At 47.0% G+C, this 27,042-nt stretch overlaps 1 protein-coding gene across 1 annotated transcript in view; it reads left to right on the top strand.

The window, feature by feature from the left end:
• The first annotated feature begins 16,472 nt into the window (after window positions 1-16,472).
• Window positions 16,473-27,042, top strand: part of spok (spookier) — a 129,958-nt gene continuing 119,388 nt past the window's right edge. The window contains exons 1-2 of the mRNA XM_070285510.1: window positions 16,473-16,503; window positions 19,838-20,122. Of these exons, the coding sequence (XP_070141611.1) occupies window positions 16,473-16,503; window positions 19,838-20,122 (316 nt within the window). The remainder of the gene's footprint in view (window positions 16,504-19,837; window positions 20,123-27,042) is intronic.

Consider the following 27,042-nt stretch of genomic DNA (forward strand, 5'->3'; position numbering starts at 1 on the left):
ATCCGCTTCTTTTTTTAAATCGGCGACAGGATCACGCAGGATCCTCTAGGTACCCGTGGTATTTTTTGTTGTATCAAAGGATCTTCCCGTTGAGGTCTTTGAATGCGACGGCGAAAGATTTTTTCTAGGCACTGTCCTTGAAGGATGTTATTAATTTCGAGAAAAAAAATATTCAAGTGTCCTCGAAGGATGTTATTGACCACGGCGGAAGGATCTAGTCACTGGCGTTTGTGAAAAAATATTTTTGCGACGGCGGAAAACTTGAGCGATGTGATTACTAAGGTAGTTCGTCGATGATTAAATTCTGTTGCCCAGTGTAGCTTTATTTATTGCTGCCCACGGTAGCAGCGGCGCAGCAAAGTGACAGAACGATAGCGGCAGAGAGCGTCACTCTGCCGGCGTTGACGCAGGCAGCGACGTCAAATTTCAATCGGTGCAGCGAAGCTAATTTTTGGCGGGAATATCCCGCGTGGCGGGTAGAAAATTGTATTGCCTATTTCTCTTTGTATTATGCTTCGCCGCTGCCGTCTGCCGCCGAATTGGCGCGACCTATGTGCAATGTGAAAAAAAGTGGCCGTTTCTGGCGGGGCTTTAATCCGCCAAGATGACCAACTTTCCGTCCTGGGCTGTCCCTGCTCCGGGCGCCATGTAAGGAAGCGTCTGGGCGGCCGGGGTGAACCTCAGCGGCCCAGAGTCCCCTCACAAAATTTATAATTTGTGAGACGCCCAGAACGGAAGATAATTTTCTGGCCAGCTAGCGGGGGGAATGGGGAAGAAAATATTTGCAAGTGATTATTGGCCAGGAAACTGGGCGACCCGGAATAATACAGCGGTCAAGCCCGCGTCCGCGCCCGGAACTATCCAGCGGCGGGACGAGTGGCCCGGAATAATCAAGCGGCCACGCCCAATCCTCCGGGCACCAATCCTCCGTCTCGTGGCCGAAGCGCTTCAAGTAATGGCGAAAACATCCGTGGCCGCTTAGCACCTGGCTCCGGTAGAAGTTGACCTGCCCATGCGGCCCCTCTACCCATCGCGCTATGTCTGGGATGAGTCGGTGCGTCCAACGGCCTTTAGAAGGGGAGACCCATTGGGACTGCCAGTTTTCTATGCCCCTCCTTCTAGCAGCAACCTTTAGCTCTGCTCTAGACGGCAGTGCCCTCCTGTCCTGCATGGCTACGAAGATTTCCTTCCTCTCCCGGATGAGCTCCGCCAGTGGGACTTGCCCTGCGATGACCAGTGCCGCGTCTTCCGAGATAGTCCGGAACGAGCACGCGATCCTGATATCGCATACTCTGTAGGTCGCCTCCACTCCCCGCATGTAGCTTTTGACCGAGACAGCTTCAGCCCAAACTGGTGCCGCATACAGGATCTGCGCGGTCACCACAAATGAAAGGAGTTTCCTCGTGTACTGCCTTGGACCTCTCGTGTTCGGCAGCATGCTGGAGAGCGCTCCAGCCGTACAGCTGGCCTTTTGGTGGACGTACTCCAGGTGCTCCTTGAAGGACAGCCGGGTGTCGATGATGACGCCCAGGTACTTGATCGCACTCTGCGATGTGTTTTTTTTTTTTTTTTTTATATTCCATTTATTAACAATATTAAATCCTTAGTAATATACAAATAACAACAAACAGAAAAGAACGATGACTGCAAATTGTTTGATTGAAGGCTGCTTTGATTTACGGTGTAGAGGGCCTTGGTCGCGCGGTACCGCCGCTAGGCATTGCTTCGCGCGAGGTACGGGCCACCTACTCTGCACGCATCCTTCTCTCCGTCTCCAGAGTTCTCAGCGTTTTCATGACGCTTGCCACAAAAGTGGCAGTCGCGTCCCAGGCCTTATGGCTGCCAAGCATAGTGGGGACCAGATTGTCAGCTCCGATGGCAGCGCCCACAACTTCCTCCAGTGCCAGCCGCTCGTGGTGAAAACGATGGCATTCGAAAAGAACGTGATGCGCGTTCTCTTCGACTCCGGTCCCGCATTCCGGACAGTGGTCCTCTGGGTCGTGGCCGAAACGTTTTAGGTAGCTCCGAAAACAACCGTGCCCACTGAGCGCCTGTGTCAGGTAGAAGTCTACCTCGCCGTGCTTTCGGGTGATCCAGCTTTGGATATCAGGGATCAAGCGGTGAGTCCAACGGCCCTTTGTGGAACTGTCCCACCGGGACTGCCACCGGGCGATACTACTGCTTCTGGCGCTGCTCCTGGCCTCACGCCTCGCCGAAGAGTTTCCCGGCTCGCGTGAGAGGCGGGCTTCCTGGGCTTCTCGAACCAGCTCACATATCGGCACCTGCCCCGCTATGACTAGGGCCGCGTCGTCGGAGACAGTCCGGAAGGCGCACGCTACTCTTAGAGCGCATAGGCGGTACACCCCTTCTACACCCCTCACATAGCTCCTGACTTTCAGGTGCGATGTGTGAGTGAATGTGTGTGTGGCTTCATGCCGGGTGTGCGTGTGTGAATGTGTTATTTTTTTTTAAATTCGTTTATTTAGAGATAAAAAGGGTGGAAGGCGGGGGGGGGGGGGGGGGGGGGGGGGGGGGGGGGGGTACATGTACATACATAAGGGAAAAGGAGGGGGATTACAGTCGCTCGGGCGCCGTTCCCCATTACGTCTGCTCCTGGTTCCTGCGCCTTTCCTCGATCCTGAGCTTGCCCCTGATCGTGGCGGCAAAGCTGGAGACTTCCTGCCAGTTTTCCTCGTTCCTCAGCATCTCAGGAACAAGGTTTTCCACCGTGATGCTGGTCCGTAGGAGGGTCTTCACCGTGCGACGCTCGTTCTCGAACTTTACGCACGAAAACAGCACGTGCTCGGCTGTCTCCTCGACATTAAGGCCGCAACGACTGCAGCCTCCACTCTCCTCGTGGCCGAACCTATGCAGGTAGCTTCTGAAGCAACCGTGGCCACTGAGGACCTGGGACAGGAAGAAGTTCACCTGCCCGTGCGTCCTCTTGGTCCACGCCTCCCAACACGGTATTAGGCGGTGCGTCCAACGCCCTTTTGATGAGGCATCCCATCGTGCTTGCCAAGCGGTTCGAGATGCACTCTTTGCCGCTGCTCGTGCCTCCTTCTTCTCCCCGGACGATAGGACTCGGCCGTGGACATTCTTATGTATTTCTGCTTGCTCCTTGGCCAGCAAATCTATAGGCGGGGTGCCAGCTATAACCAGCGCTGCCTGGTCCGAGACCGTCCGAAACGCACTGCAGATGCGTAGAGCGGCCAGACGGTGTGAGGCAATCAGACCACGACTGTACGAAGGCGACGCCATGGCGTGACTCCACACAGGGGCTGCGTACAGCATGGTCGCTCTAGCTGCGCTCGCTAGAAGGAGCTTGCTCGCTAGCCTTGGGCCATGGTGGTCAGCATGATCCTGGACAGCGCTCTCACTGTCGTGGCAGCCTTGGAGCTTGCGTATGTCAGATGCTCCCTGAAGGAGAGTCTGGTGTCGATCATCACTCGTAGGTATTTAATAGCTCTAGAAGATCTGACCGTTGCATCGCAGACCCGAACGCTTGCCACCTCCACCTTTTTCCTGCTGCTCACCAGGACGGCTTCGGTTTTCTGCGGCGCTAGCTGCAATCCGGCGTTCGACAGCCACTCGTTGATCATGGCGATACTCTGGCTGCTAGTCTCCTCTGCTCTCACGATCTCCTTTGCGACAGTGACCACCGCTATGTCGTCTGCGAAGCCCACAATCTCCGTTCTCCCTGGTAGTGGAAGCCGGAGGACGCCGTCGTACATTGCATTCCACAAAAGTGGCGCAAGCACGGACCCTTGCGGAACCCCGCACGACAGCTCGACCGCTTGAATGCCGCTGTCCGAGTCTATCTGCAGCACCCTGTCGTGAAAGTAACTTCGCATCAGGCTGAGCAGAACTCCGAAATTGGACAAGGCATCCATTATCCGGCCCCATCTCGTCGTGTTGAAGGCATTGCGTATGTCCAGGGTGACAATAAGGCAATATTCCTTAGAGCCCTCTTTCCAGCGCTGTCCGGCGATAGCCGCGGAGGCAATGTCCACCACCTTGGTGATGGCGTCGACGGTCGACATGGCCTTTCTGAACCCGTACTGGGAGTCAGAGAGGCCTCCTGCCGCTACTATGGCCCTCTCCAGTCTCGAACTGATCACGTATTCCAACACCTTGCCGGCCCTGTCTATCTGACATATGGGTCTGAAGGATGCTGGGCTTTCCCGGCTTAGGCAGCAGGACCAGTCTCTGCGCTTTCCACCTTAAGGGGAAAGAGCCCTTCTCTCATGCATTTGTCAAACAGCGCCGCGAATATGTCCGGACGGAGACAAATCGCTAGCTTAAGCGCCCTGTTGGGAACGCAGTCCGGGTCTGGCGCCTTCGCCACCTTGATCCTTGCCGCCACTGCCAGCATCTCTTCTTCGGAGACGGGCTCGAGCTCATACAACGGGTAGGTGCCAGCCCTTGCAGCAAGCTCAGGGTTAGTTATCCTGGGGAACAAGTGCGCGACTATCCTCTCGAGGCTTTCAGCGTCCAGTGGGGCGCGGTTGTTGGCTCTACCGACCTTCTTCATAATTATCTTGTAAGCATTTCCCCACGGGTCTCGGTCAGCTGCCTCGCACAGATCAAGGAAGCATTTTTTCTTGCTGCCCTTTATTGCCGCCTTGAGAGCCCTTCTGCACCGATGGTATGTCTCACGCTTTACCAGGTGTGACTGCGAACCGTACGACCGTTGATATTTCCGCCTGGCTCTTACGCAATCCTTTCGTGCCTCTACTATCTCGTGATTCCACCAGTACACAGAGTTGCGATGCCTAGAGTGGGCGGTCCCGGAAGGAATGCACTCCTCGCAGGCCGTAAGCACCTGTGTCATCACCGAGTTAGCCATTGCGAATCCACCCTGAAGCACTTGCGCTGCTGCGCGGGGGGAGGTGGTGGCCGCGTGTTCCCAGCGTCCAGCGTGGTGAAGATCGCCGCATGGTCACTTTCCGTGTACACCCCACTGAGCATCCACGTGCACTGCCCAGCTCTCGACCGACTGGCGAACGTATGTGATTGTTTTTTTTTTTTTTTTTTGTATTCATTTATTACACAACAAAAATTTTTTACTTTTACAATTCGCCAACAGTAACAAAAATGAGAATGACAGGGCAAGGGGCCCGCGATTGTGCGGTACGGCCGCAAAGCAATGCTTCGCACATCGGTAAGCCGCTCAGCCAGTCTGCTCCTTCCTCGATCTCTCCAGGGCCCTGAGAAATCTCATCAGATTGGCAGCGAACTTTGCCGCCGCCTCCCATGTCCTCGGGTCCGCCAGCATCAGCGGCACCAGCGTATCCACACTGATGGCTGCACCTGCTATCGCCTCCAGCTCGTCCCTTTCCTCGTCGAACCGGCGGTAGTCGCAGATGCCGAGGGCGACATCCTCTGTTATCCCGGATCCACATTCCGGGCAGCTTTCCTCCGCGTCATGGCCAAACCTCTTGAGGTAACAACGGAAGCATCCATGCCCGCTCAGCACCTGGGTCAGGTAAAAGTCTACCTGTCCGTGCTTCCGCTCCATCCAGGCCTCGATGTTGGGGATCATCCTGTGGGTCCAGCGACCTTTAGACGAGGCATCCCACCGGGCCTGCCAGCTTCCGTAGCTCCTTTTTCTGGCCGCGCTTTTCAGATCGGCCTTCGAGACCGTATCGCCTCCCTGCTGGCCGCGGAGCACGGTACGAATGTCCGCCTTCTCTCGGATCAGCTCCTTCAGAGGGACCAGTCCTGCTAGCACCAGCACCGCGTCGTCCGATATGGTTCGGAAGGCGCTCGCCACTCGAAAATACGTTGACTCGATACCCCGCATATAGGACTTTTTTCCAGCCGCCTCCGCCCACACTGGTGCCGCATACAGCAATTGGGAGGTGATGACGCTGGTCAGCAGCCTCCTTGTGCTCTGCTTGGGTCCCCTGGTGTTAAGCAGCATCCGAGAAAGTGCTCCAACAGTCCCACTGACCTTCTTTTGGGCGTACTGGAGGTGTTCCTTAAAAGACATCGAGGAGGACACCCAGGTATTTGATGGCCCTCTGGGATTTTATCGCCGTCCCTCCGACCAGGACCTCCGCCGTTTCGATTTATTTCCTGCTCGAAATCAAGACTGCCTCTGTCTTGTGCGCCGCTAACTCCAGGCCAGCGTTCGAGAGCCACGCCTCGATTGCTCTGATCGCACCATTCGCGTTCTCCTCCGCAGCCGCCCGCTCCTCCGCGACTACTACCACAGCAATGTCGTCCGCGAAGCCAACGATCTTGGTGTCGCTGGGCACCCGATCGTACATGGTGTTCCAGAGCAGGGGAGCCCTGCGGGACTCCGGCTGTGACTTCGTATGCTCTGGAGCCCTAGTTCGTGTCCACGACGAGGGTCCTCTCACTGAAAAAGCTTCTCACAATCTCCAGTAGATATCCTGGGATGTCGAGGGCTGCAAGGGACTCCAACGTCCGATTCCAGTCAGCAGTGTTGAAGGCGTTCCTAATGTCCAGCGTGACCACCAGTCAGGACTTCTTGGAACCGCCTTCCCACCTCTTTCCCGCGATCGCAGATCCCGCCATCTCCTTCACCGCCTCGATTGCGTCCAGCGTTGACATCCCTTTTCTAAAGCCGAACTGGCTCGGCGAGAGGCCTCCGGCCCTCTCGATGGCGGCATGTAGCCTTGCGGCTATTACCTTCTCGAGCACCTTCCCCGTGGTGTCGGTAAGGCAGATTGGCCTATACGAGGATGGCTCTCCAGGCGGTTTGCCCGGTTTGGCCAACAGCAGAAGCTTTTGCCTCTTCCACCTCTCTGGAAAGGTACCCTCCTCGAGGCACCTTGAGTATAGGCTGACGAACTCCTTTGGGTGCAACGCGATGGCCAGCTTCAGCGCACGGTTAGGCACTGCATCCGGCCCCGGCGCCTTTTTGGAGCGTACGCTCCGTCCCATCCTAGTCACCTCTTCGTTCGAAACCGCCCAGGCGTCGCTGGAATGACTCACAGCGCTGCTTTGCAGGGTCCCCGGTGCTCCCCTCGGGAATAGGGCTTGCACTATGCCGTCCAGTGTTTCTGGATCTGAAGGGGCCGTGTTACCCGCTTTCAGCCCTTTAACCACCAGTCTATAGGCTCCGACCCAGGGGTTGTTTTCCGCTTCGTCGCAAAGCCGCAGGAAACTGTCCCTCTTCGCGTCCCTTATGGCAATTTTGAGAGCCTTCCGTGCCTTTCTATATGCCTCGCTGCACTCGGCGACTCTGGACGAGCCTCGAGCCCGCGTCATATGTCTCCGAGCGCGCAGGCAAATGGACCGGAGGTCGGCTATCGTGTCGCTCCACCAGAACATAGGCCTCTTGTTCCACCGAAACGCCCCTCTCAGCCGCATGCTCCTGTCGCAGGCGTATTCCACAAGTGCAGCGGTCTGGTTCGCCAACTCGTTCGCTCCGACTGATCCATCCACTGACATGCCCTCCAGCGCGTCCGTGAATTTCTGCGTGCATAGCGTGTCCAGTCGGTATGCTTTGTTGGGTCTCAGCACGGCGCGTGGACTCTCGGACTCCCCTACCGAACAGAGAATAGCCTCGTGATCGCTCCCCGCATATGCGTCGCTGATCTCCCATTTGACATTATGGGAGATTGCAGTGCTCGCAAACGTGAGGTCAATGATTGAGGCAGCTCCCGCTCTGACAAACGTGTGCCGCTCTCCGTGGTTCAGGAGAACAACATCCGTCGAGGCGAACGTCTCTAGCATCACCCGTCCTCTGGCGTTGGTCGATGTGGATCCCCACTCCTGGGCCCAGGCATTGAAGTCGCCTCCAACTATCACGTTCGCCCTACCGCGCAATTCGTAGCAAAGTTCGTCGAGAATCCTGCTGAACGATTCCAACGGCAGGCTAGGCGCAAGGTAGCAACTGTATATCTAAAATCCACCGACTTCTGCACGCACGAAGCCATCGGCTTCCCGGATGCAGGACATCCAAAGTCGCCTGTCGCCGCATAGCAAAAGGCCACCTTGCCAGTGCGGTCGCTGGCCCACTCCGCTCCTTCCCGCTCCTGCCCTGCAATGATTCAGGTTGAGCTGAATCAATTGCTTGACATCCTTGGGGGGCCTCACCGCCAGTTCCGACCGGGCTGCTTCTGCTGCCGGATCGACCGTTGGTCTCGCTGCCGCCATCTCCCTTACCGGGGGGGTGCACCGGCTCCTTCTTGCACGTGGCTGCCATGTGTCCTGCTTCGCCGCACCTGATGCAGCAGCCGCTCCTATCCACAAGGCTCTTACATCTGCTGGCGATATGCCCCAGTTCCAGGCATCTAGAGCATCGAGGAGGGCCCTCGCGCTCGCGCACTCTGCACTGCGTCCATCCTATTCGGATCTCGCCTCTTTTCCTTACCTCTCTGGCCATAGAGCAAGGCAGGCTGATCACCGCTGTTTTTCCGACGTAATCGCGCCGAGATCCCTTATTACGAAGACACAGACCTTCGAATCCTCGGTCAGTGCACGAACTTCCGCCGCGTCCCCAAGGACTCGAGAGATGCTGTCTCTCATGGACTCGGCGTTTCCCTTGCTGCCTTTTGCCACCTCCAGGAGTAGGTTTCCTTTTGCCGTACGGCGAACCTTGTTTACGGCGCTTCCCAGGTCAGACAGTTGGTTGTCGTCTCTTCTCGTGACCATTGCCAAGACCTCGTTGTAGGTCTTCCCTGCTGCCTGCACTACCACTGCGTCGGGTCGTGTTCTGCGAGACGGCTTCTTCTTCTTTACTACCGTGCTCCACGAGGTCACAGCGGAAACAGGCCCTGCGGTCTTCGCCGTGCCTTCTTGCCGATGTTCCGGCTCCATGCGCGCTGCTGCACGGGCGGTGATCCGGGCTAGCGGTGGACGAGCTGGTTGCTGGGCCTGCCCGGGGCGATCCAGGGTTTCGACCGCACCCTCGGGTTGGCTTTGTCCCCGCCACGGGTCCGTCTGGGCAGCCTGGTTCTTCGTCCTCGATGCAGTCGTCTGCTGCCCCTTGTTCACGCTACACTTCCCATCCGGTGCGACCTGGGCGCATTTACTGCAAACGCTCTCCGAGACAACAGCTTTCTCGACCGACTGCTCGATGCAGGATTTGAGTCTCCTCATCTCGGTGACCATTTCCCGCATGCGGTTGTTGATATGGCGGACCTGCTTATCCTGCATCTGCTTGTGCAGTTTCTCCAGCAGAATGCCAAGCTTCGCGTCGCACTCAGCCTGCGTGAGCTTCAGCTCCTCCTCTTCTTCATCCTCGGCGTCGGATTTGGGCTCCTCCTGGGCAGCTTTGCTCCTTTTCGGAAGCGTACCCCTGGGACCGCTTGCCAGCCTGGCCGGGTCTCTTCCCCTTTTTGCCGAATCGGCTGGATCAGGGGGATCGCCGCTTCCACTCCTCTCTGACGCCGGTGATGGCGCGGGGGGTGGGGTTCGGACCATCCTGCTGCTTTTCCCAAAAGCAGCTGCGCATCCCATGTCCGGGATCTTCTCCTGGCTTGATGCAATACCTACCGTGACGGCCAAGTCGGCCACCGCCACGTTAGGGGGTGTTGGAAGGTTAGTTAGGGCCTCCAGAATCCTTGCCCTGGCCGCGGGATTTCCCGCGGGTGGATTTCCACTTTTGTGGCTGCCACCTGGAGTAGTGTACTGACATTCCAATTTGGTGCATTGTTGCCCATGCTCGGCTGCATTTTATACCTTCCGCCAGGTGCTGTCACTGCCGGCCACTATGGCTCAGACGCAGACCGGGTAGCCGCCCATTTTGGGACAGACGCTACCTGGATTTAGTGTCGGTTTTTTGATGCAGCGAGTGCCTGCTGCCCGGCTTGGTCTTCTGCCGGCCACTATGGCTCAGCCGCAGATCACGTAGCCGCCCAATTTGGGACAGACGCTACGTGGAGGGGTAGGGAGATACGGCACATGCGTGCGAGGTCCCTCGTTGGCCAGGAGTTTCCCCGTGGCTAACCAGATGGGAGTTATACCGCTCCTGCTCTGTCGCCAGAGCCCCGTTTAAGGGTGAACCGCAGAGCGGCGGGGTTGGCCGTTGGTCCGCTCCTTGACCTTTACCACCTATTTTATCCCCGTGCGGTCCGTATTTTGGGGTTTTTTTTCCCGAATCCGTTGCCTCCTGCCAAGGATTTGGGGCAGCAGCCCAAAAATTTATGCTATCTCCTTCATATGGAGATCGCATATGCGTGTCGTACCCGTCAGCTTTCGTCACGGCAAACAGCAGCGCCACCTGCCGGTCACATGATGCTGCGTCAAACGGTAAGGGCTGGGAGCTGCCATATCAGTGGACTCCCGGACATTTCCAGCACTGCGTCACAGCTGATCGACTGGCATTTATGCTGCGGGGGCAGCCACATTTACCGCGAGAGGAAACTTTCACGAAGGAGGCAACAACAACCTACCGCTTTGCAGAGAAATCGCTCTCACCGCTCTCTCCGCCGACCAGATGCTCCGGATTAGAAGACTGGACTTCCCGGGTCCTCCAGGGACACCCGCGGCCTGGCACTGCCGGTGAGTACTCTCGACCGCCTCGCGCGGCCGATCCGCACCCGCTCGCTCAGGGGGCTTTGCCACAACCCACACACAACGCGTTACACAGCGGGAGCACCCCCGCGGTGCGACCTTTCACTTTCGCTTTCACAACCGCTCTCACGTGTGTGAATGTGTGGGTATGTGTGTGTGTGTACTTAATCTAAGTTTTATCATTAGTTTTAAGCTTAATTTTAGGTATAGTTATGTACATTATATTTTACAGGTTTGTGACAACCAGTCGAGTCGTCACAGTATGCTCTTATTTAATCCATAATATAGCTCTTCTTGAGGCTCTAATCTAATATTTTGGGTACATAAGAAAATCTTATCAACGATAGTGGGCGTCCTGATTCTATCAAGCATTATAATTATTCGCAGAATCCTTCTTGTTTTGGGGGCACTTGCTGATTATGTGATTCATCGCCCCACATCCATTTTTTTTTTTTTTTTTTTTTTTTTTTTTTTTTTTTTTTAAAAAGTTTTATTGGTTTCTTTAGTCTTGGCTGCAACAATAACAATTCTACTAGTATCAAATAACAATTAACATGTAGTAGAGATAAAGGAACAATAACAATACAATTTAAATCAGTTTATTTGCCGGGTTGGCAGCTCCCGGATAGTGGTCCTCTTCAGTCGACGTCTTCCTCTCGTAGTAGGCAGCGCTCTGGCCAGCGGGTTGGGATGTCCAGTCAGCCTGGCTCGGTGTCGGGCAGCAATGGTATTAATGGCGTCTCCCACAGCAGGGACGCGTAGCTCTCTTCTTATGTCGAGGTTTCGAAGATACCACTCAGCGCCTGAGATGCGCCTCAGGAACCGAGATTGGAACGCCTGTATTTTCTGTAGGTGGGTTCTGGCTGCAGTGCCATAAACCGCCACTCCATACTTCCATATTGGAGCAAGCAGGGACTGGTATAAGCGGGTCTTGTATGCCAGGCTCAACTTCGATTTCGGACCAGTAAGCCAGCTAATACGCCTGGCCGTGTTTTGGAGTTTGGCTCTGACCTGCTTGATGTGCGACGCATATGTCAGCTTCTTATCCAGCGTCAAACCCAGGTACGTGTGCTCCACAAGTTGTGGCAGGAGCTGACCGTGCAGAAAGACACCAGGGCAAGTGCCTCTCCGCAGGGTGAACATGACCACCGCACACTTATCAGTGTTGATGGCCACATTCCATCTACAAGCCCAGTTTTCAAACTTCTTTAGAAGCAACTGGAGTTTGTCCGTCGCACTGTAGATGCAGCTTGACCTGGCCAGTATTGCGGTGTCATCCGCGTACGTGGCAGCACACGTGCTCGTTGAGCTTAGGTGCAGCGGCGCGTCGTGGGCGAAGAGGTTGTAAAGCGTGGGCCCCAGCACGCTTCCTTGTGGGACTCCAGCTCGAATCCTCCTGGTGGTAGAGGCCACTCCGTCCTGGACCACTTGAAAGCTCCTGTCCATGAGGTAGCTACAGATAACCTCATATAGCTGTGGTGGCAGGAGTTTCTTGATTTTGGACAGGAGTCCTTCATGCCAGACCCTGTCAAAGGCCTGCTGGATGTCCAGGAAAGCAGCCACAACATACTGCTTCCTTTGGAACCCCTCGACAATGAAGTCAACAACTCGGTGGAGCTGTTCTGGGGTGCCATGGCCTTTGAGGAAACCGAATTGATGCTTCGGTATTGCCTCAATGATCTGGGGTAATCGCAGCATCCTATCCAGAAGACACCTCTCAAACACCTTAGCGAACGTGGGAAGGAGACTGATTGGCCTGTAACTAGCCACATCGTTGCAGGGCTTCCCCTTCTTGTGCAGCATCACCACGTTTGCGTTCTTCCATGAGGCCGGGAAGTGTCCAAGTCGCAGTGCGGCATTGTAGACTAGGACCAGGAAGAGAAGTGCCTTGACCGGAAGGAGTTTAGCAACTCTACTGGAAATGCCATCCGCTCCTGGCGACTTCCGGTTCTTCAGCTTCCTGATCCTGGCCTGCACTTCCGTGAGCAGGATCGGTGCGATGGGAGGCGACATTTGGTGTGGTGTCTCCAGAGATGCTCGGACCTTTTCCGTCCTGTCCTTTGAGGATGTGGCAAACGGGGTAAAGCGTTCCTCGAGACTTTCCGCGAAGGCTTCCGCTCGGTCCAAAGGTGTCCTCGCCCAGTTTCCGTCAGCTTTTTTGACAGGGAACTTAGGGGTAGCTTGTCGCTTGTTCTTGCCCGCAAGCTTCCACAGCGCGTAGTCAGTGTCCTTGTTTGGTGTAGCCTCCTCCAGCTCCCTGTCCATGCGCTCCTGTCGCAGCTGTTGCAGCATCCTCCTGACGCGGTGAGCAAGCCTGCGGTACACTCGCAACACCCTGGCTTCGTGCGTCCTTGCATATTCCCTCCGGAGCCTGTGTTTTAGGTCAATCAAGGCCCTGATGTCCGGTGGCAGAGAAGCGCGGGGCACCATGCGACTGTTTCCTTCCGGAGGCGCGGCGAGCTCTGCTGCAGCCTTGATTTTGGAGTCCAGGAGGGTGGTGGCGTCGTCTACGTCATTGGCTGTGTTGATCTCCATATGCAGGTGTATTGAGTCCTCCAAGGTTCTTTTAAACATCCTGACGTCAGATCCGGGGGGCAGGAGCGTCCTTCTTGGCACATAAGCGCTTCCTGGCAGGTGTAGGTTGACTATGAGTGGGATATGATCCGAGCTAAGCTCAAAGGATTCATTAATAGTCAGCCGACGTCCATGGAGTCCTTTAAGTAGGGCGAAATCCAGAGCAGAAGGGGTTCTGCCGTTGCAGGGAAAGCACGTAGGTCTGCCAGTGGCCAGGATTTGTGTGTTCGTGTTATCCAGGGCCTCAACCAGCATTGTGCCTCGCCTGTCAGCTCGGAAGTTGCCCCAGTTGCGGTGCTTGGCGTTGAAGTCTCCTCCTAAGATGGCTTTATCTCCACAAAGGTTAAGCAGAGCCTCAAATCCATCACATGTCCAGGTGGGGCGAGGGGGAAGGTAGACCGCTGCCACATCCAGATCTCCAAAAGGCGAGTTGAGAGTGATCATCGCCATCTGTGCCAATCCCAGGCGTATCGGGTTGTGCTGAAAGTAGGTCAGTCCACTTCTGACCAAAATCGCAGCTCCACCTCTGGTTACAGCACCAGGGAAGTCAGCTCTATGGAGGAAGTACCCAGGAATGTTGAAGAATACTCCGTGTTTAAGGAAGGTCTCAGACACAAGCATAATGTCAATGCTATGTCTTGAGAGGTACACCAGAAGCTCCTCTCGATTAGCAAGGAGACTTCTGGCATTCCATATACCCACTTTAAGGGTCCCCATGGATAGTTGGCATTCCTCTTTTCAGCTCTCTTACAACAAGAGATATCGTAGCTAAGGAGGAAGCCAATTGGTCCACAGTGGCCTTGAGGCTGGTAAGCATGGTCACTATCCTCGTCATGTCCCAATCAGAGTCTGGGTTGGGTGGCGCTGTAGTATTATGAGACCTGCTTCGGCTTCCTAGCACTGGGAAGTCGTCCTGCAGGTTATAGCTTGCCTGCCTGAATCCAGGAGGAAGTTCAAAGGCGGCCGTATGCGCGGCTGGTTGTTGCTGCTGGGCTCTCGTCCGTTGGGCATACGACAACCCTGGTTGAAGCATTGCCGACGGTATTGCAGTATCACGTCTGCGGGCACCTCTCCCTGAGTTGTTAAATGGCAAATTCTCTCTGGGGAGGACTCTCTTAAGCAAAGATGCAAAGATACGGCATTTTTTGTCATATGCCGCATGGCCTTCTCCGCAGTTAGCACAGCAGAGATCCGCTGCGATGACTGCCTTACAGGCCTCAGAGCCCGTCCAGTGACTGTCTCCACACCTTCCGCAGACTGGTGGTTTAAGGCAATAGTTCTTGGTGTGATTAAATCCGAAGCATCGAAAGCATTGTTTCAGCCTGTTGCTATCCCTTTTTAATTCAGCTGTAACCCTCTGCCTGCCAATCTTAGCAATCAATAGCGCTTCTTTATTATTAGGGGCCTGCTTAAGGTCCACAAACCAGCAGTTCTGCCTCGCCTGGTCCGATGATTTTTCTTGAGTTCCAGAGCTTCTTGTTCTAGACGGGGGGTTGTAGAGATTCACAACTGTATGCCCCAATTTTGTAAATTCCTGAATAATAAGGCTCTGCGGTGTAGTAGCAGCCAGGTTTTTGAGGACTAAACGGAAGCTCCTGTCCTCTTTCAAGCAAAAATGCGTGTAGATGACATTGTTAGCAGACAGGAGCCGGGTAATGGCTCTGTGGGTGGTGGAGTCCTTGGCATATATGCGCAAGTCTCCAGAGCGGGCAGTGCGCAGCTCAAAACCATCTTCCTCAATCTCCTGCAGGAGCACCTTCTCCATTTCTACAATGTTATTCACATTGGGAACAGTGATCGGCCTCGGTTTGTAGATGGTGGTAGCAGGGGGCTGAGCAGCAGCAGCCACTTGTTCAGCCATAGAGGAAGTCTCCTCCACAACGACGTCCTCATCCTCACAATCCATATCCAGTGCGAGGTCTGACGAAGAAAGGGGGGAGAACCGATTCGCCATCTGGGGTTTACTGATTTTCAACTTCCTGGATAATAGATCAGCTCCAGGAGCACGCCTCTTGAAGGAAGGCCTGCCCGGGACAGTTTGCCAGCTCGGCTGGGGGTTTTGAATGAGTCCCCCAGGAGCGGCTCCTCTCCACAGAGGGAGTGCTGAGGACTTAATTACATCCAGAGCTTGAGCTGCGTCCAATTTAGTCAGCGCCTTACTCGGGAGCTGGTTCTTCTTACTTGCTTGCTTTGTAGCAGCGTTAACGAGGGAAGCCTTCTCCCTTGCCTTACGGGAGGTGGTTGGTTTCTCAGCTGAAAGATTAGCTTCAATCTCAGAATGAGAGGCATAGAGAGCATTAAATTTTTTCACAGGGCAGTTTAAAGCATCCCTCATTTTTTTTTGAACAGCAGCCACATTTGCTTTAATGTCAAAATCTGATTCCGAAGAGCTTGACACCTCAGCAGGAGAACTTTTATTGGTGGCATTGGAATCTACCAATCTGTCTAAGAAGGTAGACAAGTCGCTTTGAGCTTCGCCCGGGCCTGCAGAGGAAATCTTACGCATATCTTTAAGTTTAAAAGAATTATCCATTATTAACCCTCCCGCTTGCGCTAGCGCAAAGCGAGAGGCAGATGTACACGAAGTTGACCCAAAACACACTCACAAGACGCTATTTTGGAAAACAAATTTTCAACGGAAGACCGAAAATATTTTTTAAAAAAAAAAAAAAAAAATTTTTTTTTTTTTTTTTTTTTTTTTACTTTTTTTTTGAGGAGCACAAAAATGAAACACGTCCACACGCTATGACAGTTAGGTCGATGATGGCCCCACATCCATAGCAAGACCCAGGAGTCCTCTTTCGATTTTATGCAGTCTCTTATCCAGTGCCCTTTACCGTTGCAGTTATAGCAACGCGTCTCCTTGCTCGCCAGTTCATCCTTCGCGGTGTACATTTTCTTTTATTCAGGAGCCCTTGCCGGCAATATTATGTTGGCAAATGCTTTAAGCATTTAAGCAGATTTATCGCCGGAGTACCAACAATAAGTTCGTCCAGAAGATCGTCATCGTCCATGTTGACCTCTCGTGCCAGCCTGCGTTTTCCTTCGAAATAGACTGCAAACTTCAATTGGCTTCCATAGCCGCGCGTCGAACTTGCGTCTCAACTCTGCTTTCGACTCGTTGCCACCAATCGCAAGAAGTGACTGGTCCACCGGCTCACTCGTCGATTCTCCGAACCGGGTTGCATCTGCGTGCAGCCACTGCAACGCGCTGTTTTTCAATTTTTCAATCAGCAAAACTTTACTCTGGGAGTCCGTTAGCTTGTATAATCAGGCACGAACAGAAAGGTTTTCTGAAAAATCCAATAGGATTTCCTTTGCCAAGCCAAATCCGGCTGATGAAAAATCGTCTCGAACGCCTCTTCCACTATTAGGCTGCAAACATAGTGCGCGCTGAGACGAAGATGAAGATAAAGACGATGCTGTTAGAAAAATGTTAATTTTTTGAATTAGAACGAAACAAAAATGTGAACGGAAGATTTCACCCAATTAATTTGAAAAGAAATTAGGCAAATCACAACTAAATTGCAGTGTTGCCAGGTGAAAAATTGACTCTCTCACTAAAAAATCTCAAAAAGTTGAAATTTTCTCCTAAAAAATCCAAAATAGCAAGCGATTCGACTTCAAAAACAGTACTGCACCGTTTTAAGCTGATCGCTTGCGTTTCGTCTTCATCTTCTTCATCATATGAATTGTTCTGCACTGCTTTTCGTCTTCATCTTCATCTTCTCAGCGCGCACTATGTTTGCAACCTTAGCGTCGCTGCTGCCGATTTGCGCGTTGTCGCTTCATCCAAAATTTCCAGAATTCTCGCTGGCGTCATTTTCTTTTAATTTCACAAATATTTTTAGCTGGACGCTCTGAACAATTAGGTTTGCTTTGTCTTATATTTTTAGATAAGAGCTGATCAACTTTTTGGCCCACACTCTCCAATTTATGGATTACTAATTCAATTCATAAAATCGAAGGAAGGATTTGCGGCCGCAAGTCAGCTATTCTGGTGGCAAAGTCCTGGAGAAAAGAGTTGCCGGAAAAAATAGAGTTGTGGAAAATTTCCCTAAGCATCATTATACAATTATACAAGGTAGTCCTGTCCCTGCAGTACCTCATGCCATTAACAGGCCTCTGCAGAACTCTGTCATCAACAAGTCATCAACGTGCTGACTGCGACGTCGACAGAATCGACGCTCTGCCGACTGCTACTTGAACCCGAACTCCCTTCGTGTACCCGAACTCCCTTCGAGTCCGATTTGTCGGTGCATGTCAAAAGAAAATCAAAAACAATTTGCATGGGCTTCGTTTCTATTGGTGACAGGCTAGGACATGCCCATGTTAAATTCATTAACAGTTTGTATGGCAATTCATCGATCAATCATCAACAACACGATCAATTGATGAAACGTTGATAAAACGTTGATGAAATGTTGATGAATGGTAACATACATATTCAGGCCTGCTCCGGTAATCGAAAAATTTTTTCGATTTCGTTTTGGGCGAAAACGAACCATTTTCGTTTTTAGCTGCTCCGGTTTTCGGCAAATTTCTGCTATCGGAATGTTTCGTTTTCTCATCGTTTCTCACTGCTCAAGCAGCTAACTTGTGTTTTTAGTAATAAGCAAACAACGTAAAGTACTGCCTATTATATTTACAATTGCCCTTTCTATAAGCCAGAAAAGGGCAATAAAATCTTAGGGTTAAGTAAATAGGCATCTAAGATGCTGCCACACTTTTCACAGTTTTAATTCCGGTGGTCTCAAATAATTATTTGGTTAATTTTGACCATTAAAGTAATCACATTAAATAGCATTATTTATAAACAACCATTTTGACGGTCTTTTAAAGTTATTAATGTATTCATTTATATTTTATAAGTGATTTTAACTGGCTGTTTCGTTCCACCAACAACATGGCAACCTTAGCGATAACTTTTTGTGGTTAACTTATCGACCTATCGCCAAAACGAGAAAACTGGTTGAACACGGCAAAAATTTTATTGTCAAATCTGAGGTGAGGTCAGAAATAAATTTTTTAAAAAATAACTACCTGCCAGAATGATCTTATGGTGGTGTGGAATAAACATCAATTGACCATTGAGTAAACTATTTTTTTCCCTTTGTAAATAAAGCCTAGAACTCTGACGACGAAAACCCGCTGTCTAAATTTAGACAGCGGCATCGCTGTTTAATTCGTTACCGAACCAGTGTGACCAAAAATGTTATAATTTTTACCTTTTTAGTTATTTAGGCCAGTAAATAAACTATATTTCTTTAGAAAACTAGGTCTTGTTTATTCACTCTCTTCTACAGCTTTTTATGTTATGTTTTTTTGATGCTAGAGATGTGTTTATATTTTTGTTTCGATACAATCGATATGATATTTCGAGCGGCACTCTAACTTGGCGGTTTTTTGAATTAGAAACATTTATCTTCCACAAAAAGCCATAAAACGCCACGAAAATGTACTCTTTATGGAGTTTAACGATTTTCTTTGGTCACACTGGACAGCTGTTTGTAAACAAATATTCAAAAAAAATATTAAAAATATTAATAAATATGGCATTAAAATTTCTTTTGTGGGTTAAATTCCATATTATGGGCTTCCCCTTGACAGCCCCTATCAATGCCACTTTTTTCCTTCAACTTTCCCTCCATTAGGGGTGTCAAATGAATTATTTAGACAGCGCGATATCAGCTGTTTACTATCTTGATGTGGCAACGTCATTCAATTTTCGCAGGTATCATTTTCGTCGTCAGAGTACCAGCAAAAACGACGTAGCAAAAAGTTCTTCCTCTTCCTTTTTCGACATCGTTTTTTTTATATGGAGTTTGGCCGCTGTCTAAATTTAGACAGCGGATTTTCGTCATCAGAATACTAGGCTTAAGATCTGATTTCATATAAAAACCATTTACTTTTCATTCCGGCCAGAAAAAGGTGCCCTTTTTCAAATCGAAAATATCTTTCGTTTTCCATTCCCGGAGCACCTATTTCTAGTTTTCAAAAACAAAAACGAAAAAATCTTGCCGTTTTCGATTAGCGGAGCAGGCCTGATTATTGTAATTTCACTCACACTGACGGGCTATACCCGAAAAATTATCTTAGGAATATGTCGTTTTTTTATTTTTTGGTACGCTGAAAGCCCTAAATGGTCCCTCTCTAGAACAGAGGCTGTGGATTTGCAATAATTTTAAAGGCTAGAATCTATCCGATCATATAATAATATATTTACAATTAACCTTTCCAATTAACTTAATCACATTGTATTTTAAAATAATTAATTTCTAGGCCTGCGGATTTGTGCGGTTTCGCTCGGAAGTTGAAAGAGACTTAACATAGAGAAATACGAGAACAGTTTTGCAGCCTTCAGTAATATAGCACCACCCTTAAAAGAATTAATGAGATGTGTCACCAAATTTGATATGTGTATATAGAAATGAAGAAATCATATTATCAATTCCTCACGTTGATTGGTGGTTCATGCGATTGCGTATCTTAAGATTAAAGCGATATAAAAAGTGACTCTCCAAAAGTGGACACTACAATCTGAGTGCTTTGCGAACCCAAAATTGAAAAGCTGAACTAAATTTTGTGACTGTATGCCAATAATAATTAGATTTTTACTAAATAATACTAAGTCAAAGAAGAACAATGTTTATTTCGGTGTTAGATATAATATTTTCTTTTGGAATTATTATAATTACCATTTCGTATGCGATCTTAACAATACAGATTAAAAAAACAGCTTATGTTCCAATCGGAATTTTCTATAAAGGCAAGGAAATTCGAAGATTTAATCAAGCGCCCGGTCCTCTTCCTTGGCCAATAATTGGTAATTTAGATTTTTTAGGTCGGTTCAAAAATAACCCTTTCGAGGGTTTCGGAGCATTGAAAAGAAAATACGGTGACATTTATTCCATGACTCTTGGGCACACCAGATGCTTGGTAGTGAATAACTTAGAGTTAATAAAAGAAGTTCTTAATAAAAACGGAAAATACTTAGGTGGGCGACCGGATTTCATTCGATATCATAAGCTCTTTGGCGGCGATCGAAACAATTGTAAGTAAATAAATATTTTTTTATTTTTTTATTTTATTGAATGTTAGAATAGTTTATAAAACTAAGACTAACATGTAAATATATAGTGCGAGCTGCCAGGGCCATCGACTATATATGGGGCTATGGTGTATTATTTACAATATTTAAAATTTGTGTAGAAGTGTATGTTAAATATTGTGATATAATGTTGTTTCTTTAAGAAATTTGGTTATTATTTTGATGTTTTCTGTGGAGGGGTTACTTAAATAGTGTGTGGCGTTTGTGTTTTTAAGGATATTTTGTTTCATTTGGTCTATTGTAGGGCAAAGGTTTAGGATGTGTTCTATAGTGACTGGAGTGTATGTATGGCAAAGTGGGCAGTTTCGTTGTGTTGTTGTATCTAGGTGATGTTTGTGTGTTAGGCTTGTATGGCCCAATCGTAATCGGGTAAACTTTATTTGGTCGAGACGAGTGACTTCTTCTTGTGCTATCTTGGAGTAGATCGATGTGTGTGAGTTGTTGGTATTGATGTTTTGGTACCAGGTATTGCACTTGATGAGTAGGCTTTGTGTTTGTTGGTTTAGTTGGTGTTTTAGGAATTTGTTTATGTCTTTTGGGCTATGGTTGGGTGTGAATATAAGTGGCATTCTTAATGTTGATTTGGCTGTTTTGTCAGCCATTTCATTTCCTTTTATGTTTCTGTGTCCTGGAGTCCAAAGGATTTTGATTTTCGGGTAGTGGGATGAAATAATCGATCGGATGAGTGCTGGATATGCGTTGTTGTTGAGTGGGTTTTTGATGGCTTCGATTGCTCCTAGTGAGTCAGAGCATATTACAAATTTGCCTCTTTTTTTTTAATATTATTTTAGCTGCTTCGAGGATTCCTAAGATTTCGGCTGTTTGTATTGATGAGTAGGGTGGTAGGCTTCCGTAGGCTAGGGTTTCGGTTTCTGTGGTGATTGCATATGTTTTAATCGAGTTTTGCTGAGATCCGTCGGTGTAGATAAACGTGTGATTTGGATAATATGTTTTTGTTTCATTGAAGATTTTTTGGTATGTTTCAGGAGGGGTGTTGGCTTTGTTGTAAGTGTGAATTGATGTATTGATTGATTTGCTGGGTAGTTGCCAGGCAGGTTTTAGTTTGCGAATCGTTATCGGCTGGTATGGTATTCCGTTAGTTTGGCATTTTGTAATTGCGTTTTGTATTGTTGAAATCCATTTTTTTCGTCTGGTGTTTGGTTTTATATATTTGGCGATAGGAGTATCTTTAGCTTGTATTAGAGATTTGAAGAGTTTTGCTGTTAAATGGTCACGTTTTTGTTCTATTGTTGATATGTTGGCTTCGTATAGTAAGTTGTGGATGGGTGTCGTGCGGAATGCTCCCAGAGCTAGTCGGATTGCTGCGTTGAATGAAGTTTTTAATTTGTTAAGAGTGGTTTTCGGTGCTTGTCCATATATGTGTAGACCGTAGTCGATTTTTGATATGAGTATTGATTTTGTGACGTTGAGCAATGTGTGTGTGTTGCAATTAAATCGTGGGCTAGCCAGGCATTTTATAATGTTTAGTTTGCTAGAAAGTGCTGGGATGAGGGCATTGATGTGGGTGTTCCATTTGTATTTGTTGTTTATCCAGAGACCAAGTAACTTGAGTGATGAGGAGTTTGTTATGTTGGCGTTGTTACAGGTAATCGTGCAAATGCAGTTATGTTTTCTGCAAATGTGCAGATGTTGGCATTTTGTTGGTGAGAGAGATGCACCAGAGTACTCGCCCCAGGTTTTTATTTCAGTGAAGAGTGCGTTTAGGTCATAATTTATATTTTTGCGTTTATCTAGGTTTATTATTAGAAAGAAGTCATCCGCGTAAGCACTGAAGTTTATCTCTTTATGTAGAGAAATAATGTTACTTAATTTGTTGAATGCTATTATGAATAGGACGACAGAGATAGGTGAACCTTGGGGTATTCCATTTTCTAAAGGGTGTATTGTAGAGGTTTGTGATCCTACTCGGGTTGCTAATTTTCTGTTCGCCATGAAGTTTTTAATGTAATTTATTATTTTAGGTCCGCATTTCCATTTAATTAGTTGGTCTATTATTGAGTGTACTCCAACCCGGTCGAATGCTCTGGCAAAGTCGAGAGAGACTAGCGAGATATGTTTTTTTGAATTCAATGCTTTGGTGATAAGGTGGTCAACGTACAGTAGACTATCTGAAGTAGACTTTCCTTTTTTAAATCCGAATTGATTTGGATGTAATAATCTATTATTCGTAAGGAACCACCATAGTCGCTATGAGATTATCTTGATGCAGCAGTTTAGAGAGATGGGTCTGTAGGAGTTTAAGTCTATTTTTTCTTTGTTGGGTTTTAGTACGGGTATGGTAAGGCTGATTTTGTATGATTGCGGAATGTAGTTGTTGTATATTTGGTTGAATTGGATTGGATTGCTGGTGGGGTTTTTGGGAAAGAGGTTGATTAGGATTGGAAAGTGGTCGCTTCCGAAAAGATCATTGATTGTGTTCCAGGTAGTGAGTGGAGTCAGTGAAGGAGAGCAGAAGGTAAGATCAACGTGGGTGAAGGTATTGTGCGTAGTAAAGTGAGTTGGTGATTTATCGTTTAAGAGGGTAAGTTGCGATTGTTCGATAAATTTAGCTATTGTTTTTCCTCTTGAGTTCGGTTGCGGGGATCCCCAATTTTGGTGCCAACTATTAAAGTCGCCTGTTACCATAACTAATTCATTGTTGGTGTTTATAACGTTGTTTAAGTTATTGCGTGAAAAAGCTTTGTTGGGTGAGATATAAATGGCATATAATTTAAATTTTTGTTTGGATTTTATTTCGGCTGCTATTGCTTCTACATCTTCATTAATGTTGCATTGCGTATGCTGAATTGATTTATGAATTAGTAGGGCTACTCCTCCAAATATGTTGGATGCAATGTTTGTCAGTATGTTATAATTTATAGGGGTTGGTAAACTGTAAAGCTGTTGTATATGTGTTTCTTGAAGCGATATAATATGTGGAGAGTGTGTTTTGATGAGTAGTAGTAGTTGGTTGTAATTATTTGAGTATCCCTTAATGTTCCATTGCAATATTTTTAAAGACATTAATGAATTAAAGATTTTTTTGTGCTTGTTTTATAGTATATGGGTTATACGAGGTGGATTTTTGATCTTTGGCTTTAAATGTTTTGGATAGGGCGGATTTTTCTTTGGTTTGGCTTCTAAGTGTACGGTCTCTTGCTGATGTTGTGGGGACTTCCAAGTCGAGATCGAAAAGTGTATCCATTGCTTCATCATTGATGGCATAAGTTACGAGCGTCCGGTTTGCTGGCATAGTTGTATTTTCCATTTTTTTGTCAGAATCTTTTAATATTTCTTCTGAAGAGTTTGTGATCCTAGCATTTCCTTTATTCTCATGTGTTTCGGTTATTGTTGTTGGTTTAGTAGGGATTTCTAATGGTGTTGTGTTTTTCAGAGTCTGTGAATATGACGTTACTTGGCTGGGATTGTGGCGTGCATAATATATGGAACGGGCGGTTTTGTGATCAACTTTTTCGGTGATTTTTATGGCTACAAGTTCTTGTTCTTTAATAAAGACTGGGCATTTTTTATCTATGGAAGTATGATTGTTTTTGCAGTTGATACATTTTGGTTCCTGTATGCAGTCGTTATTGTCATTTGTGTGTGTGGTTTCTGAACAGTTTTTGCATGTGGGGCTATCTTGTTTGCAAAAAGTTTGGAGGTGGTTGAAACGCAGACATTTTTTGCATTGCATTGGGCGTGGAATGTATGGGCGAGTAAATACTATTTCATAGCCAATCATAACCTTTTCGGGGAGATTAGTGGATGCAAAAGTTAATGTTAACAGACCTGTTGGGACTCGTTTTTGATCGACCAATTTTGTCCATTTGTAAACTTCCTTGACCTTTTGGGATTTCAGCTCTGCCAAAATTTCATCTTCTGGGATATTTCGGAGTAAATTACAATAAATTACTCCCTTTGTCTCGTTGAGGCTCTTGTGTTCATTTGCTTCCACATCTATTATCCCGATTTTATTAATTTTTAGTAGTTTTTCTGCTTGTTTAGAGTTTTTAGTTTTTATCAAAAGTGTCCCGGCTCTGGTGAGTTTGCATTTTTCAACCTCACTTCCACAAACATAATCAATCGATTTTTTTATTATAAATGGATTTGCATTTTCCAGAGATAAGTTGTCTTTTCGTTTAATTATAATATATTTTTGTTCGTCTGAGTTTGTATTTCTCGAAAATAATTTATTTTTGTCTGGTGGTATCATTTTGACTTACCAGGGTGCACCCCGGCTTGTTGTTGCTTTTTGAGTTAAAAATTTGCTGCGTCTGATTGTGTCGCAAAGTTTGGTGGACTTGCAGATGTTATTTCAGCACTTATTTGGCACGGATTTATAAACAATGTTCTGGAGTCAAAATAGTTTTCTTTAAATAAATTATCTTATATATTTTCGTTTATTTTTATTTTATTTAATAAGGACATTTCGAAGATGTGACCAGCTGCGGTGAAGGAGAAAATCCGAATGAAGTAAATAAATATAATAATAATAAATAGTATATAAACGACTAAAACTTAAAAATGTGTATACTTATCAAAACAATTTTTTGAAAATATATATCATATTACAGACGTAAAAGTAAAAATAAATAATACTATTATTTGAGTCAAAACTTAATCAGCATAAAATTACGTATAGGCTTAGGCATATTTTACCGAGCGCTTATCCCAATAAAACTAGTCTATTAATTATAGTTGTGAGATACATCGTACATAAAACTTTTATGGAGAGGTTGCAAATAAAACAAACGTATATATTATTGAGTTTATATTTCAAACAGATCTTATTTCATATAAGTCCAGCTTAGGTTGCTAAAATGTCATGTTTTCTTCACTGAAAAGGAAATTACCCATCATGGGAAATGTTTTAAGCGCGATAGGGGATATTACAGCTAATGGCTGTTTGCCTGATTGTTTATTGCAGTTAGCATGAACGAAATATGAACGAAATATGAAATTCAAGCAAGTCGCAAGCTTGGGCACGACACCAGAGAATGTTATTAGCTTGCATGAAGGGCGTTGAAATTGAAAAAGTTTACGTGGCACAAAGTTTTACCTCGTCAGTATAGGTAGGTTGTACTCAGGAGTTAGTCACAACTTTGGACAGGTCGTTAATAAATAATTAAAAGAATGTGGACCCAAATAGCTTCCTTCCTTGACGCACGCGGAATGGTTGTTAGAATCCGATGTGCAACCTTTTTTGTAGAGAGGACGCATAAAGTGAAAGCAAACAGGAATTGTTGGCCACTTACTAACATTCAAAGTTACATACATCTACACAGAATATTCTACCAACAGGACAACTCTCATATGTACATATGTACATCGTCAGCATCCATTAATAGGGTTAATATATTTGGGAAGTCGTTCACGTACATATAATAAAGAAGTGAACCAAGAACAGAGCTTTGAGGTACACCTCGCGTCAATTTTATAGCGTCGGAAGATCCAGTATCTGTGATCACAGCTTACGATCTGTCATATAAACATGAGGAAATTAATTTAACAGCGGTGTCCGTAAATGAAAAAATTTTGAAACTTTTACCGTCTCAAATTTTTTTCTAAATTGTCTAAAACCAGATTGGTTATTGCACAGTAGGGTGTTTTGTCATAAAAAAACAGTTGATTTGTTTGGCAAATAATTGGTCAAAGACTTTGGATTTCTAGCAAGTAGGGAAACTAGATTTAGTTGAATCGGAATTGAACTCATTTGTTATTTTGTTTTTTTTTTGTCTTTATTTATTTATTTTATTTTATTTTTTTATTTTGCAAATACCTGCCATTATAAAACTATATCCTTACCTCTGAACGGACAAGGAGTGTTTTTTAATGATATACTCCGACTCACATCAGGTGGCCAGAGGCGAGGATAGGTGCCTTAAGATATTATAATTATTAAAATCTAAGGACATAAAACACGAAAAGGATAATATGCCTCATTATCTCATCTTCGGGACAAGAGACAGGGTCAATTGTAGAGACATAAGCATTGGCGAAGTCCAACACAAAAATGAGGTCTACGATTTTATCACAGCAGCTCTTAATATTATTTAATTGTCCTTAAAAAAAGGTCGAAAAGTGCGTATATTAGATATAAAAAGATACATATTTACTCGCATTCTATAGATTGCCTTGACTTATTTGAATTTGGACAGAAAATAGGAGTAGATAATCAAACCAAAAAAGCGGTTTTATTCGTTTAATAAATCCAATAAAATGTCCTCATGAAAACGCTTTAAACCGAAATTAAAGAATACAATGAACAATAGATTCAATGAATATTTAAAATTAGTTCCATATAAGATTTAATTCTCAGAATTGTTTTTTCATCACAGAAATGTTGAAAATTTTGGGAGTTTCAATTTTGGTGCTGTGATGTATTGAGAGTAGGTCCTACCGAAAATAATAAAGGTAAGTCCAATTATATAGGCCACGTAATTCAAAATGTCGGCAAACATAGGTTTTTTGTATTCTTAGGTATACCGCGGAACCTGTAGGTGATGGAAAATAATTTTGTATGGGACTTTTACTCAGGAGCACCCAAATATCATGGAAAACTTGAAATGGTTCGTGGAAATTTCACAAAGTTGAATTTTGTGTTCCTGTGTTATAGGCGTCAAATTTCAAGCAAGATAAAAACACCGCCATCGATGCGTTGTATTTATTGTATTCAAAAATGTTCAAAGTAACTAAAAAAGTAGTTTTTGCCTCGATACGAGGGTTGTTCAAAGAGTAATGAGACTTCGAACTTGGTGGTCGAAAAAAAAGGTGTCGTCCAGGCGGCCACGATTCAGGGTCTCCAGAGCGTCCGAAATGAAAAATAAAAACGGGGTTATAATCAGAATAGATGTCATTTTCGG

This window comes from Drosophila kikkawai, chromosome 3L (assembly GCF_030179895.1).
Source record: "Drosophila kikkawai strain 14028-0561.14 chromosome 3L, DkikHiC1v2, whole genome shotgun sequence".
Classification (NCBI taxonomy): domain Eukaryota; kingdom Metazoa; phylum Arthropoda; class Insecta; order Diptera; family Drosophilidae; genus Drosophila; species Drosophila kikkawai.